At 36.3% G+C, this 17698-nt stretch overlaps 1 protein-coding gene across 2 annotated transcripts in view; it reads right to left on the reverse strand.

The window, feature by feature from the left end:
- Positions 1-594: 594 nt before the first annotated feature.
- Positions 595-17698, reverse strand: part of Cd96 (CD96 molecule) — a 90541-nt gene continuing 73437 nt past the window's right edge. For both annotated transcript variants that reach the window (XM_027935965.3, XM_027935964.3), the window contains 6 exons: positions 17209-17277; positions 16432-16503; positions 7141-7206; positions 6276-6371; positions 4854-4977; positions 595-2965 (listed from right to left, as the gene is read on the reverse strand). In XM_027935965.3, the coding sequence (XP_027791766.1) occupies positions 2857-2965; positions 4854-4977; positions 6276-6371; positions 7141-7206; positions 16432-16503; positions 17209-17277 (536 nt within the window). In that variant the 3' untranslated portion in view covers positions 595-2856. The remainder of the gene's footprint in view (positions 2966-4853; positions 4978-6275; positions 6372-7140; positions 7207-16431; positions 16504-17208; positions 17278-17698) is intronic.

The following is a 17698-nucleotide window of genomic DNA, read 5'->3' on the forward strand; positions in this document are numbered from 1 at the left end:
AAGACTAATCCCAACAGCTTGGGAGGCTGAGACAGGAGGATCATGAGTTCAAATCCAGCCTCAGCAAAAGAGAGGCATTAAGCAACTTAGTGAGATCCTGTCTCTAAACAAAATACAAAATAGGGCTGTGGATATAGCTCAATGGTTGAGTGCACCTGAGTTCAATCCCTGGAACCCCCTCAAAACAAGCAAACAAACAAAAAACCACTCTGAGACACTTGTCATATGACTGAAAAAATTACAGGGACCTATGCTGTAACATAAAACTCTCTCTTTAGTGAAACAATTCATATATCCCCAACTCTGCCACTTTTTATCCTGATACTTCTACTTATATTCATTCTACTTGTTCCCTAATGGAACAATAAAGTAAAATTACATGAACATTTACTCAAATTATTGATGACTAAGTTGTACTAAATAAAAATAACTATGCACATGAAGCAATGGCTATACTTATGAAGCAAATGTTTGTTACTTGAGAACAAATGGGGAATTGAGGATAGTTAATGCAAGCAAACATCAGTTTATTTTTCCATTAATTGAGATATATTAGTTATCCATTGCTAAGTAACAAATTACATCCAGACTTGGTCATGTTGAACAATAAGAATTTATTCTTTAATAGTTTCTATGAGTCAGAAATTTAAGGTGGAAAAATAAAACTTGGATGAATGGGTCTTCCTTTCATGAGTTCACAGACAAGAGATCATGTGAAATTGCAGTTTATCTGAAAATGTGAGAGGAGGATCAGCTTCCAAGGTGGCTCATTTCCATGGCTGGCATGTCCACGCTTGTTGTTGGTACGAGGTCCTAGTTCCTCCACAGATGGACCTCAATAGGGCTGCTTGCATGACATTATAGCATGGAAAGGGCTTCCTCCAGATCCAGTGATCCAAAGCGAGATCGAGGTGGGAACTACTATACACTTTATGACCTAACCTTGGAAGTCACGCTCTGGCCTTTCCTGCAGTACTTTGTTATACCAGAGCCAGGCTGGGCAATCGCTGTACAAGTGATTGTACAAGTGCATGACCTTCAGTGTGAATATCTCTTTCAATTGTGTACCCTTGATGCCCCACTTGCTTTATATGAATCCTGGTCCTGTTTTACACAAGTCAGTTGTATTCAGTGATCAGGGGACTGTACAGGGTATGGATAGCAAAGAGCAATAATCTCTGGAGGTCATCTTGGAGGTTGGCCAAGTATCTAAGATTCTAATCAATGAGCAGGGATGTCCCTGGGCTCAGCAGTCCTCAATTTTGGCTGAACATGTTTATCATCTAAGAGTGCGTGATGCCTGTACCCTGCTCTTCAGAGACACTAATTAATTGATTAGGAGTGGGATAGCCATGGTAGTAAAAAAAATACAAATTCTAAAAAAAAAAAAATAGCCAAATCATAAGTTATTTTCCTGTGCAGTCAGGGATAAGAATACTGCAAATGAACAAGAAAGGTTCCTTTTGGGTTGAAAGTCCACCTAGAATTTGCCTATCACTGTAACTGTCAACAACATCTGTTCTTTCCTCCTGGGGCAAGAAGTGGGGGAGGTTTTAGAGGGACAAGAGGGATCAGTAATTTATTCACTTGCAAACTATTGCTGAACACAGAGCACATCTGACTAATTAGATTTCTTTTCCACCACCTCTACCTTCTGCTTGAATTATTTTGAAAAAGATTGGTAGAAGTGGGCTTAATTGATAAGTGCTGGTCTGACTTGAGGCTGTTATCTATTTCAAGACAGATCAAAATACGAAGGTTGGATGAACAGGAAAGTCCCCAGATGAAAAAGAGAATAATGGGAATTAGATGAGTTAGATTAGGGCTTGTTGCCTGTTTACTTGTGCAACAGTTTGGTGGCAGTTTGATACAAACACACACAAAGGCAAACTGACAATGGAAACCACTTTTTTTTTTTTAAGGCTTTCTCTCAATTTATTTATGAATATCTTTTCTTTTTCCTTTTTCGGTATGGGGATTGAACCCAGGAACACTTTACCACTGAACTACATCCCTAGCTGTTTTCACTTTGGTTTTTTAATTTTTTAATTTATATATGACAGCGGAATGCATTACAATTATTATTACACATATAGAGCACAATTTTTCAAATCTCTGGTTGTATGTAAAGTATATTCACACCAACTTGTGTCTTCATATATGTACTTTGGATAATAATGACCATCACCATCATTTATAATCCCATGCCCCTTCCCTCTCTCTCCAACCTCTCTGCCCTATCCTGATCCATGTGGCAGGAGCCTGGGCAAAACATGATGAGAAGAAGGGTGAGACAGATTCTTGAGCAGGCTATTTTGTTTTCCTTCAGTGAAAATAAACAATGGAATTTCAGCCTGAAGAATAACTGCACCTCTTCATCCTTTGGAGTGCAGGAACTTTCATATTTTCTTCTTGAAATTTTCTTAGGGAATGCAACAAAAGTCAGAGATCATCATGCTCTTGGCAGAGAGTTTGGGATGTTGGAAGATTTCCAGAAGAAGAGAATCTGCTATGGGTATATGCTTGAAATCACTGTTGGCCTCTCAGAGTTAAAATTAAAAATGAAAATACTGTACTTACTTTTTAATGACAGTAGCCTGATGCATATCTCTTACATAAGCAAGAAAATCCCTACAACTTGCACTGGGTGTGAATGTGGCCTTATCCTTTCACTCTTGTCTAAATTTCAGGCATACGCCCAGGGCAAGTTGCTGGGAAAACAGAATATTTGCTTCTAACATCCATTTCAGCTGCAGCAGAGTTTTGGCTGGAGGGTGATTATATTAATGGAGAAGAGTATCTACCTTTTCAATAGGATCCCAGCAGAGTTCTGATGTATGGCAAAGTCTCAAAGGATTAGAGTGTCTCCATCTCATGACAAGGCAGGTCACTTCCAATGGGCTCTTGAATGCATGTGTACTTGATGGGAGGTGGTGGTGGCTTGAAAGGCGGGGGTCTTTCCATGCTAGGAACAAAACATTGTTCTTTCAATGCTAAGAATGTGAGGTGTTTTTTTTGTTTTTTGTTTTTTTTTTTTAATCAGAAGACCAATTGATTAAAAAAGAGATATCATCTTAGTTTTCTCAGAATTTTTGTTGGTTTAACCCTATGCTTGTGAATTCTATCAGGCACTTGAAAACCATGTTCATATCATTAATTAATATTTATATGGCATTTTATAGTTTGCAAGGCATGTTTTTTATCTTAACATCATTTATTTTGCATTAGGAATTAAGCTTTTTTTTTTTTCATTACTTTACTGATAAAACTGAGGCTTAACAGTTTTTAGAAATTTGCTCAACTGAGGTCTTAGAACTAGAACCCATTTTCCTCACAAAACTACCTCTTAATAGGGGAACATTTTCTCTTACATGGGTTAAACATTCCTCCAGAAACAAAATTTTAAAATTCAGGGACTTGAGACTGAAGTTGTCAAATAGCCCTTTTGCTGACCCCACCCCCATCCTGTATACACACTGGTATGAAATGTGCAGATCCTTTAGAGGTGGGAAGTAAAACTCTTCTGAATCCTTGAGTTGTTGTACTGGCTGGATAATGCTCAAGTCCCTTTTGCTTGAATCAGTGAACATTCTTAACATTGTCTTTGTACAAATCACTATTTTGTCCTTCAATTCATCTCTGTCTGAAATGCATCAAGCATCCAGGTTAATGTGGGACTTAGCTGTACAAATGCCCAAATGACAGGATGACAGGAAAAGGAAATACATGTGTGAGCATTTTATGTTCATGACTCAAACAACTTCCCAACCCTGGAAATCTATAGTATCTAAATTTGGGGGAAGACACACACACACACACACACACACACAGAGACAGAAAGAGAATGACATGCTTATCATTTAGATTTTCAAATTCCCATTTGATCATTTTAATATAAAGATCTTCTAATCCTTTTGGATGCTTTAACAGAGACTTAAATATATTAAAAAGTGGATGCAATTCTAAGAAACTTGTACTTTTGCTTTTGTTCAGAGGAATGATGGATTCCTGAAGGTCATGGAGTGGCCAAGATGTAGTCAGTCCTTAGATAAGAACCCAGAAATTCTAACCACTAGTATCATGTTTTATTTGCTGTGAAACACTCCCTACATTGGTTATAGACTTCAAGGTTGCTCTGAGAAAAGCAGAAAAGTGTATTGCACAACCGTGAATGTTCTATCCGATACACATACAAGCATGTGGAAGACCAGCCGTATGTCAGGGGCTCTCCTGTGACGTAGACTAACCCAGACTTATCCAAAATAGCAAAGTCAGAAAAGTAGGCTTAAACTTTCATGCCACTTCTGAGTGTGGTGTGGAGAAGAATTTTGGAAAATGTTTCAATAAGATGAAGAGGGGGAAACCCAAACATCTTTCTTTTCTCCTTAGGGAAAAAGAAAAATAGCAGTAAAAGCCCACTCTGATGAAAAGCAGCTGGAAATCTCTTAAAATTACCTTTCTCACTCAATTTCACACTTGAGCATCTGGGCCCAGCTGGGCCCAGGCGATTCAAAGATGCATGAAAATGAAAAAATAATGGAGATTAATAGAAAAATCAGTTTTAGTTTTGAGGTGAGGTGAGGCTCAGTTTTCATTTCATGCCCACTAACTTGCTTCATCTGATGAGTGTGACAGTCTGACCAGGCCAGCTCAGAGAAGGGTACCCAGTCAGGAGTGTGTGCTTAGTCCCTACTGTGCAGTGCTGGCAAAGCTACCTGGCCTCTCTGAGCTTCTGTGAGCCCATTAGCTCATTATGATATGAGCGGAATGCCACATAGTACAAACATCTTGTATGTGTAAATATTTTGTAATAAAAAATTTCCGATTCCTATATATTTTAGCATTATACTCACATTTCTTTTTGGTATTGACACCATTTTCTCACTCCAAGACCAAACAGTGCCATGCAGAAAAAGAGCAGAGCTGCTATAATCACGGGCCAGGACATTCCACCAGTGGGCTTATTAACTACAATGCCTGAAAAAAAGTGTCAAGAGAGATCTACTGTAATGCCAAACTTCAGCATTCAAGGAAAAAAGGATTACATTAGTTCTTCTATCTGGAAAACGTTTTCCTCTAAGGGCCACGGGGGTATTCACTGACTGTGATTATGCTCTGGCGGCATGCCTGTGCCATGTCACACAAAGATGATGAGTGAATAGTTAACTATGAATCCTGCCAGCAATTTTCTATGACTACCTAAGCATATAGATGTATCATGAACACATATCCTTCTTATTACAGATGGGGGCATACTTACACACTATTCTCTTCCTGATCTATTTCTTAAAAAAAATTCTTGGAATCCTTTTTAGAGCAGTGCAGAGAGATTTACCTGATTCTATTATATGATAGGTTAATTCCCCAATAGCTGTATTCAATTTAATTTTATTATTTACTCACTATTTATACATTTAATCAATTTATTATTCACAAATATAGCACAATTTAATAAAATTAATAAATATAATATGAATTTACTCATAAATGTATACATTATTAATTTATTAATTATTTTATTTAAGTCTCTTAATGTTAGATGGTCAAATTATTTCCATGCTTTTATATTTCTAAAAACAATAACATACAAGAAATGAAATTTCTTATACGTTATAGATAGATCTTTAGATACTTGAATTACATAGATCATTTGGCCAAAAAGTTATCTGAATTAGTTTTTCTTACTGTTTAAACTAGATGGTAAACTTCTTGCAGGTGGAGACAGATTTAAAATTTCTTTTATTTCCTAGCTTTTATAACTGCTTTTCATTTAGAAAATTCTCAAAAAAAAATAGTACAAAGACCTGGATTTAAGAAGTCAGTTACCAAGTCTTGCCTCTGTTTATACAGTTTGAATTGCAGTCATAGGACGCTATCATGTTAGCACATGTTATCAGTGTTGAAGGTTTTTTCCCCTCCATATAACATACATGCAGGGATTCAAGGTCGTCCTGATGCTTACTCTATCTACCGAAGCCCTGTCAAAGGAGGCACTGAGAAACTCGTGTAATCCTATAATGCTTAATGGTGTGGCACATTTCACAGGTGGCTAGAGACATCAGGGTGCAAACTGCTCCAGGAGCATGACTTGTCACAAATAAGTTTACTTATGTGTCTATGTACTATGTATCATCTTTAATAGATTATAAGCTTTAGGAGGACAATGTCATCACTGTATACCCAACACCTGGCATAATGCCTGGCAAGTTACTCAATACATATTTGCTTAGTGAACAAAATATAAAATTAAAAAATATAAATGGCAAATAACTCACTGGTGATATGGATGTGACTATTGTTAGTAGATCCATTGGCTGATGTGGGGGCTTCTGAAAATTCTCCAGTTGTGCTGGTGCTGGTGAAGACATCATCTAGGGATATAAAGAGAATATCTGAATTGATCCTCAGAGTCACCTCAACTTGATCAAATGGTATAAAATCATGATTGGGTTCATGTATTATTGGGAAATATCTCAATTTGGGTGGCCTGAATGTCCCTAAAATATTACATGTAAAGTTTTTAAAGAACCAATTTATAGCCAGGCTGGGATCCTAGGGTTTATCTAACAGATATCAAATGAATAAAATTCCTACTGGTTTAAAAAAAATAAGAAAATTCACACTTCAAATAACAAAACACTATCTGCTAAAGAGTCTCAAAAAAAATTTAAGAGGTATGGCAACAGAGCATTAAGTGGCATCAAGGGAAGATGAAGTCCTATCCCAATTTTCCCAGTGTTACAGATTCAGCTGATCAAAATACTGATTCTTCCCACCCCAATGTATTTAATAAGGTCAATAAAGATTCCTTTGCAACATTATATTAGACAAATCTATGTTATCTAATCATTCCATTGTCCAAGAAATATTAAAAAATTAAAAGCATTTTTTATGAATGTAAGTGGCCAAAAATGGTATTGCATAGATTTCATTTGGAAACAAAACAGATAAAAATCTAAGACTAGGTCTCTTTTGTCTTCTTTGAGTGGGAAAAATTTTGGTTCTATTCATTGTCATTGTCATTACCAACATGCACTTTTAAATACCTGAAATTGGCTTCTTACCAGTTTTTATTTCTCCTCCTGTGCTCAGATAAATCCAACTACCTTCCATGCTCCTAAATTTTTCCCATGTACTCACCATGAAGAGTTGAGCCTGCCCCTGAGGGGGATGAACTGTATGTTTCACTGGGTATCCATGAAACCGCTAAAGGAAGAAGATTTTGGAAGAGTCAATCTATATGAGTAATCAATCCATTCTCTTTTCTTAACCATTAATTGAAAAAAAATTATGAAAAAGTATACTGAAACTACTTAAAGCAATATCATTGGACAGTTCTGCAGCATGTTAGATTCAGCCAAAATAAAGTGAGTTGAGGGATTGATTGTGGTTCAGATGTCTCTAACTGGGAAGGTTTTGATCATGGCCACTGCTATGCTTTGAAGTCTCCAAAATTCAGATGTTGCCAATGTGACAGCATTAAGAGGAGGGGACTTTAAGAGGTGATTAAGCCAGGAGGGTTCCTCCCTTCACACATGGGATTAAGGCCCTTATAAAAGAAGTTTCACGCAGCATTCAGCCTTGCCATTCCACCTTCTGCCACATGAGGACACAACAAGAACATCCTCACCAGATGCTGATGCCTTGATCTTGTACTTCCTGGTCTCCAGAACTATGAGAAAATACATTGCTCTTCTTTACAAATTAGCCTGTGGTACTCTGTTATAGCCACACAAATAGACCAAAGTAGTTACTTAAAACAGGAAGAATGCAAGCAATACTAGCAGAAGTTTCTCCAGCTGCAGAGGATATATTCTCACATTCTCATGCTTACCCCATAGATGAGACAAAAGAATAGGAGATAATAAAAGCCCAGGAATGTTATGGTGGCCTTTACTAAAAAAAAAAAAAAAAAAAATAAGATGCCAATATGACTTCTCAGGCCTTGGTAGAACATGCATGAGGGAAGGAAGTAGCTTGGACTTATGGGCTGGCTAACATGTTTGCTCAACTCTGCAAACTGAATTGTGTCAGCAGTGAATGATCAGACCCCTGTGGTCACAGGCCTTGATTCTTAGCTGTGGGTTAGTACCTTTGAGGCCCCCAGAAGAAAACCTTTCCCTGGAGTGGACAGTAGCAAACTCAGCACACAGGGCTTTTGAAATGGATCTATCAACTCATTTTGTTTATTACTCTATCCTGGGAAAGAAAGATCTACTTCTTGGTACACACCTGGATTTGATAACAGGCCTCCAATATAATGTAAAATAAAATAACTACAGTAGTATACAGTTGCAATCAGTAGTAACATACTCATTTATTTAAAACACTAACATATATTCTGTTCCCAGTTAAGTGTGTTCTTCTATGTCAAGACCAAAATAAATAAACAAAATAAAAATAAAACATTTGAAAAACTTTACCCTACCCCACTTCTTGGTTTCTCTCTTTATGTCAAACAATAGCTGCAGCTAATGACCAAAGTATGTCAATGTTTTCAGGGATTGCTCACAGGACATCTGTCATACACGATTAAATTGAGTCTGAGTAGATCAAGGACATGCTCCTTTCTTCAATATAATTCTCTGAACTTGCTCCAAGTGCCCTTGACTATTTTGTGGTTCTAGCTAGAGCTCCAAGATCTATAGATGATAGTGAAATGAGAATTTTATAATGTTCATTTTAAGTAATGAAGCAATTAGTCAGGAAATTGACAAAGAACAAGAGCTAATTCAAATACAATTGTGCCCAGGCCTGGGTTTAGGCAAAATAATGAAGAAGGCAGTTCATTCTGGATACCCTTACAGATAACCTTTGACTCAACTTGGTGTCTCTTTAATTAACCTTCAAAGCTTGAGGTCTTTATTTAGTACCTCTTCAAAGTATGTTTGAAAGAAAGGATGTGATTAATTTATGCTAAAGTTAAAAAGAGCAAAATAAGTGCTATCCCTTTGAGGGACATAGCCATTTAAAACAAAAAAGATCTTCCCCTTCATGTTTATTATCTTTGGATCAATATAGAACATTTTGAAACAATTACTAACATGTAGATACCACATAGGTTTTTCAACAAATACAGAGTCCATTTTTTTTTTCTGGTCAGTCTTTCCCAGTCAACCTTTATTTTCCCTGAACAAAATAATCTAATGTAGTGCAATTTCAGGAGATGCTGATATCATCAGCATGAAGCAACCCAATTATAAAAATAGCCATACTTAAAACTGTGCAAAGTATTTGACCATTTCATAAAACTTCTTTTTAGACTTCTGCAAACTTTCCCAGCATAAAAGACTCCTCAATATGATATACAATAACATTGAACTACAAAATACCTTTGGAAAAGTAAAGAGCTATTTTTAAAATTTTGGTTTTAAGAGCTATTATTTTATATCTGATTAAAAAATATTTAGTGGAGACTGGGTATGGGGTGAGGGACATGAAGAAAAAAGAGATTCCATTTGATGGATTCAACATGTCTGAAAGTATTTAAGTAATGTAAAAGAGAAACTTCAAGACTAAAAATATATTATAAATAACAGTCTTCCAGCAAGATGAAGTGAGTAGTTCTTGTATTGATTGTTCCCACAGGAGATAGGTCTTCCTAAAGAATGGTTGTTTATAGAATTCTCTGTAAGAGTTGGCTACCTTCAATGATTCATCTCTCACTAAAACAATACTTTTCTGAAAATTCATTCACAACCATCATTTAGATACCTCTCACTATGTATTAAACATTGGTTACTCTATCTGCCATTCATACATCTTTTAGTTAGTGATTGTCTTTTAGTTGATTGAAATATTCCATGTTCCCGAAGGCACCATCATATTTGTTAACTACATGAGTTAATTACCCTTTAAGTCTTTTGAGCATTCATTTTCCTCCAAGTCAATGACTGAATATCACTTTGACACTTTGTATAGTAAACACCAGCTTGATCAATAACCTTGTTTTGTATATCATCAATATGACCCCAAAATGTGAACACAGGATTACTATATTGTTAGAGCTTCTCAAGTAATTCATGTAGCCTTCCTAGAATCTAATGTTAGAATCTTCAATTTCTTTATATTCAGCACTCAGTAAAGTTTGTTCAACAAGGATGGTGCTTCTAATCTATGGTAAGAGTCATATAAACTTCAATAGTATAGTATTTTTCTTTTAATTGAATAACTCTTGAATTCCACTTATGACCAGTTCACAGTTGTTAATAACATTTTGACTCATTAGTAATCCTTCCCCTTTGTAGGAGAATCTACTTGGAGTCCTATCAAAGCCCAATCCTGGCCGAAGCTTGGCAGTTCTTTAACAGATAATTTCTGCTACCCTCATAAGGTTCTTGATGTGAACTGAACATTTGTGGAATTCTGGCATCCTTTTTACATATGCAGTGGACTACTGATGAGACATTTCTTGGCTGTCCAATCTTCCTTAAGTCATTATTTATCTTAAGTCATTAACTTTGTTCCAGAACAATGGAAGAGGGAGCAAACAACATCCAGAGATGGAGGACCTGGGTACAGGGATTTGGTGGATGCTGGTCTTTTGTTCCACCTTCCTCTTCAAGGGGCATATGCACACAGACAACAGTACTCCTGCCACCAGTATACACATGCTGATGCTAGCCACTGTGACTACTCTTGTCATGACCACCCAGTCCACAGACAAGGCCCTCACACTCTTCCCAACCACAAACAGAAGATGACACTCACAGGCTTCAAAGTGTGGAGCTATGCCTCAGAAATGGAGAAATCTATGAACCCCCATGGGATTTTAGCAGAGGATAGAATTTTAAATCAGAAAAATAAATCTTTGAGACTGACATAAGAGGAATTAGATGAAAGAATTGGAGAATAGAGTCTTGGAAGTGAGCAAAATAGAATGTGAGTCAAGGCACATGAAATTTTGGAATTTGAGAACAAAAGTGATGATTGTAAAGAATTAATATCACAGGGAACATAAGAACTGTAAGAATTATCATGCAGCCTAAAAACAGAAGCCAGGCCCAGCTTTGCTCTATGCTCCTCTTACTGGTCTGCTCCTGCCACTGATATCAGTCTTTCAACTTTGGCCTTTCAACATCTTTCTGCCTAAGAAAAATACAAGATGTGCTATGAAATCATGAGGCTTAACTACCAAGAGCTGAAAAAGAACCAGACGGACCAGAGACAGAATAAGAAATACATTTGTAAGATTTAAAATGAAGGGAATATAAATTTTGAGGCATAAGGAATTCATAGTGGAAGAACAGAATAAAATCCCATTTTGAGACCAGTAAGAGGCGATCTCAAGGGTCCAGGGGTGTGTGTGTGTGTGTGTGTGTGTGTGTGTGTGTGTGTGTGTGTTGATGGTGAGCTTGAGCTTGTTGATTTTGGTAATGAGATGAGTTGGAGTGTTGGAGGCTTAAGGGGCCATGGAGGCTCACATCATTTCTTTGTTTGTCTAACTTAGATATTCAGACTGATTTCAAAGTAACTTTGAGCCCCATTGGACCAGGTGAGTGGCAAGGGAAATCCAAAAGAAAAAAAGTAATTAGGATTAAAATTTCTATTCCATTGCTTGATCACCTGAATCTGTCTTAAGATGAGTATGTGTTCTAAGGTATCTTTAACCTTGTACATTTCAGGTATTAAGATGGTAAGATTGAGTATTCCCATTTTATTGGTGGTTAAAGTAAAACATGCATTTTTTTTTTCTGCTTGTAGGAAACTTGGAAGTTGAACTAGGATTAGATTCCAGTATTCTTGAATCCCAATGTAGCCCTCTTCAGGTTGATAAATAGAATGGCAGCAAAAAAATAGATTATAATATATTCTGATAAATGTAGATAAATGTAATGTGCTCAGAACAGTGTAGTGACATTCAAATATGTATGGACACCACAAAATCCATGCAGGATCCAAATATCTCAGAAAGCATGTTCACAAACAGCAAAGTGCCTAGAAGCACTAATAGTGGGTTTATTTCGCCATAAATCTATCCATTATCATTCTTTTTTGCCTCTAAACATTTCATAAATCTATTGAAATAAACATACCAGGAGGGGGAAAATCCCATTGCCAATGCCTGTCATGAATCTTGCCAAATGCATCATCCAATATTGGATGTCACATTACAGTCTAATCTAACGAGTAGAAACATGTTTCAAAATCAAGTTTGGGAGTGAGCAATCAATTTTAACTTGTTGGATCCTAATGTGTTTTTTGAATTATTATAAATAGAGCAAGTTACTATAGGGGATTATTTTTTCTCTAAGTTTATGGATAAAAAAATGGTTACTAGTTAAGAAGCTCATCTTCTTGTCGAAGTGACACTGCGAGTCCACACCTCTGGAGACAAATCCTTTGATGGACTTTAGAGTTCCTTCCTGAATTTCACCATTGCCAGGGTCATTTTAATGATAAGAATGATAAAGAGATGTCTGAGGATAAATGAAGTTTCCAAATGGGAAAGGACAGAAAATGTGAAGGAGCATGGTAATTCATTTCATTATGAAACCTATTAAAAAGACTAAGAATATACTGTAAAAAATTATAAAATAAGACTCTGAAGCAACATTTTTTTTTTCAGTTTCCTAGTTTCTGGGGCAGAAAGTACCTTGGATGACCTTATTCTTCATACTGATGAAGAGAATAGCAAAGTTATCTCATTATTTTTTTTCTAGCACACATATTACAATAACAATTGAAAGAAAACAAAATGTTCAAAACTTCCAATTAAACAGATCATTTATTTTCACTGTGAATATGCCTATGTTTTCTTTCTCTTTGCCCATCTATATTCATCCTTTCAATCATTCAACAAATGTCTACTGAGCACTGATGGAATGCCTGTCATTGTGACAAATATTAGGATATGCAATGAACAGGAGATAAAAAGATTTAAATCTCTGTTCTTATGTACACTACATTCTAGCATAATTGCAATAAAAATCAAATGCATAAAATAAAGGAAAATATTAGACATTGATAAATAACATATTGATAGTTGAAATATGGGATAATTTATGTATGATCATAGCATAAATTTAACCTGGACTTCAGCTTTTTCCTATAACATTGTCTGATAAATTTTTTCCCCTCTCTCCATAATTTCTACCATCTACTGAACGCATTTTGATTCATTTATTTATTGATCATCTATAGTTAGTGTTCCAGGCTTTACTTTAGAAACCGAGTTTGTAGGTAAACAAAAAAAAAAAATATGGGTATTTCTTATACTATAACCTCAAAAATAAAGAATGACAAACAACTAATGTCAGTAAAGTTAGGATTTTCAGTATAGTTCATTACACACAACTCAAGTTAATATTAGCACCATGTAGCACATATGCAAATCTGTCAAGTGTCCCTGATGTTTTCATTGTCAATTTATATCTGATTGGTAAAGACTTTTTAGTTCATACCTTTGTCTATATGACAAGATACATTGTCTAGCTAAGCACATTATGGCTATTGTTTTGTCTGGCTTTATAATATTTCATCAAGCTAAGATTTCATTCTATTGATATTTTCCTATTATTGGTCATATTTTCCCTTACCATTCCCTCACTGCTATTCACATACACAGATTTGGATCTATTATAAATAACACCATGAATGTCTTCTTCCTGTCCCATTCCTTATATCAAAACAAAATGCTGTCCTGAATGTTGTGCTTATCATTCATTTATACAGTTTAAAATTTTTATCATATATTATGCCTAAGCCATACGGTCCCTGGTTATACTTACATTTTACATTTTATTTTTTAAAAACCAAACCATATATTGTTACCTGTTTTTTTACTTTTTTTGCCTCAACACACTATTATTAAGACTCACTCATGCTATAAAAAGAAAAAGAAATGGGGAGGGCCAGGGATCTCATGAAAATCAAAGAGAGCTCAGTAGGGGCCCAAGGGGTAAGAGGAGGGAAGTGGTGGGAAGTGCTGGGGAGTGATATTGGCCAAATTATATTGTTATATTGTGTGCATGTACGAATAGGTAACAATGAATCCCACATTCTGTACAACTATAACACATCAGTATAAAAATGTGGAAAGGGGAAAAAAAGAAAAAAGAAAGATTCACTCATGTTGTTATATATGGCTGTCATTCACTCATTTTTTATTGCTCTATAATATTTTATTATGTGAGTGTGTTATAACTGATTCATTTGTTCTAGTATGGTATTTAGATTATTTACAGCTTTTGCTATATTAACAGTGTTTTTTCCCAACATTTGTGTTCATATTGCCCATTTGCATGCACTAATCAGGGAGTGAGGTGTATGTTTAGAAATAGAATTATTGGATTGTAGGGCGTGCACATACTTAGTTTGAAAACATAATGCCAAAGTGGTGGAAAGTGATGGCACAGATTTTTATTCCCACCAGCAATACATGAAAAAATCATATTTATAAAATAGCAGTTGGCAATCCAGACTCCATTTTTTTTGTCAATGGATTATGTGTAAAATGTTTCGGTTGTTGTTGTTCCAGTTTTTATTTGTTTCTTAATTTCTAGAGAGGTTGAGCATTTAGGTGAATGTTTCTAGTCACTTGTGTTTCATGTTTGGGATAAAACTTTTTGTTCATTTTATATTAACTTTTGTCTTTTTGTTACTGATTTCTAAACATTGACATAAAGATTTGTGGCAAATATTTTCTCTCAGATTAGAGCTTGCTTTTTTTCTTTTTGTACTGGGGATTGAACCAAGGGAGTGCTTAACCACTGAGCCACATTCCCAGCCCTTTTTAATATTTTATTTAGAAAGGGTCTTGCTGAGTTGCTTAGGGCCTTGCTAAGTTGCTGAGGCTGGCTTTGAACTCATGATCCTCCTGCCTCAGCCTTCTGAGCTGCTTGGATTATAGGCATCCACTACCTCGTCCAGCTAGAGCTTAATTTTGCTTTTTAAAGTTTAAGATAACTTTTGATAAAGCTGGGCATAGTGGTGCACACTTATAATCTTAGCTACTTGGGAGACAGGGGCAGGAAGATTGCCAAATTAGAGGCCAGTTTGAGGCTAGCCTGGGCAACTAATAAGATTCTGTCTCAAAACAAAATTTTTAAAAAATGGTCTGTGTATGGAGCTCAGTGGCAAAGCACTTGCTACACCAGAAAGGCGCTGGTTTCAATCCTTAGTGCTAAAAAAAAGATACATTTTGATAAACCTGGGTTTCCTAACGCTATTCTAACTTTTCAGGCTTTTATGTGGTTAGTCCTTTGTGTCTCTTCATTAAGCCCTTCTGTACAGAAGAAGTTGGTCTTTATTTTATTACATATTTTAATGTTTTTCTTTGGACATAAATATATTTAACTCCACGCAGTTAATTTTTGTGTAGTGTGCATTTTAATGCCTTTTAGCGTCCTTTGGCTGGACAATGCCTTCTTTTCCACAGTTAATTTGCTTTGCCATCTTTGACACAACATCTAAATTCTGTTTATTTGTGAATCTCTTTCTGTGTTCTCCCTTCTGAATGCTGCCTTCTCGTTTCTTGTAGTTGGGCACTTAGTTCATAGATATCTATTATCTTATTAACATATTTTAAAAAAGAAATATGTTAAATTATAAAGGGTCCTTCACTGACTAATGATAAAAGTGTTTCATGAATTAAAGATTGTGATTAACCCAAATCTATGAGCCCAGGGTCCATCCAAGAGATAAACAAACAAAGCTACAAAGAGCAGTATTATACATGTTCCTTTGCTCTTCTTATTTCCTAAGAGCAAATTCCCAACAGTGAAATGACTGAGCCAGTGAATCTGAAAGACTTCTGAAGGTTTCAGATGTACAGCTTAAGTGCTCTCCAAGAGGACACACCCACCTACGTTCCATGTAAGTAAAATTCTGCACCTGAGGCATCTGTTGTCTTATCTTCTCTGCTCCAGTCACCTTTCTTTCCACTTCCCCACTATATGAACTTTGTCTTACACCACCAAGAAGCAGTCTATTTCCTTTGCAGGCAATACCCGCTAAAGTAGCTCCTGCAGACCTCCTGCTAGTTGGCTTGGTTAATGGTACCAAGGACTGGGCTCCCTCCTTTCATTTTAATTGGTGATGTGCATATTTTGAAGAGTTTGCTCTTTCTTCACGAACACACAGAGCTTGCTCTGTTGGCCTCACTGGTCATGTCTTTGCTCAGATGTCAACTTCCTCTGTAAGATCTCCCCTTTCATAAGGGACGCCTCCCCTCACCCAGTATCACTGCACAGCTTGGTCTTCTCCATATCATTTATTACTGTTTGCCTCTCCCCAACAGAACTTGGAGCTTAGCTCTGTTTTGTTCATTGGTATATTCCCAGCAGCTACAACAATGCTTTAAATATGGTAGATGCTTTGTAAATATTTACAAATATGATCATGAATAAAGCCTATAGTAGTTTTTAATATATGTGTCCGGTGAATGGAAGAGGTCTAGAGGATTCCCAGGGACTCATGGTTATACTCAACATTTTTTGGCGTCTATCCCGCTGGAGGTTGAGGAGGAGTTGAAGCCTTGGGTAGTCACACTGGAATTTCTGGCTGAAAGACAAAGTTATTTTCAGAAATCAACTTTTTAATAAAGCTGTAATCTAACTTTTCTTTGATGTGCTGAATTTTTAATCTATGGGACTTTGGGGAAATATAAAATTGAGAATGTGCCTCTCTATGCAGAAATACTAGCTGTTATTAAGTAGAAGCACTGTAGTTTATGTTTAATGCCAACTTGTTACTGATTTGCTTTCTTTTTCTGTTCCTGTCACCAACTGTGATCACTGGGGGTGTTGTGAAGGTTACTTTAATATTGCCTTAAAATCCTCATGGAATAAAAGCACAACACAATAACAAATTGTTAACTCTTATTTTTTTAACATTTACAGGAATTGTCGTATCAATTGACAGTCACTGCTGAGTAACTCAAAATCAGCCAAAATATCAACATCAAATGAAAAAGCCTTTTGCCAGGTGCAGTGGTACACACCTGTAATCCCAGCAGTTTGGGAGGCTGAGGCAGGAAGATTGTGAGTACAAAGCCAGTTTCAGCAATGGCAAGGCGCTAAGCAACTCAGTGGGACTCTGTCTCTAAATAAAATACAAAATAGGACTGGGGATGTGGTTCAGTGGTTGATCATCCCTGGGTTCAATCCCTGGTACAAAATATAAAGTATACAAACTCAGCACTATAGAAGTTTTAATGAATCGTGTGTATTGTCTGGGAGGGGTAGAAGACAACCTTGCTGTACTCACTTTGAGGGGTGGCACGTGGTGTCAATGTACTCCCATCCACGAGGATCACTGAAAATGTAGCTGGATATCCTATTTTGAAAACAAAATCCCCAAATTGTTACAGGTATTTGCATCCACATGTTTAACCATGCCAGTAGATTTAACAGGAGTATGTATGAAGTATTGAAATGGGAAAGAATCTTATTAGATACATAGTCTAATTGCCTCATTTTATAAATGATGAAACAGAATCCAAAAGAGTGGGTGCTTGTGGTTATATATACAATATTTAACATCATTTCTTTGCTATTGACCCAGTTATCCTAAGCACAAATATATTATGTTCAGACTTCAAAAATATATTGCTTCAGCCTGGGGATCTGGCAATAAAAATGAAGCTAAGGGGCTGGGGGTGTGGATCAGAGGAGAGTGCTTGCCTAGCCTGCATGAGGCACTAGGTTCAATCCTCAGCACCACATAAAGTAAAATAAAGACATTGTGTCCACCTATA

This window comes from Marmota flaviventris, chromosome 8 (genome assembly GCF_047511675.1).
Source record: "Marmota flaviventris isolate mMarFla1 chromosome 8, mMarFla1.hap1, whole genome shotgun sequence".
Classification (NCBI taxonomy): Eukaryota; Metazoa; Chordata; class Mammalia; order Rodentia; family Sciuridae; genus Marmota; species Marmota flaviventris.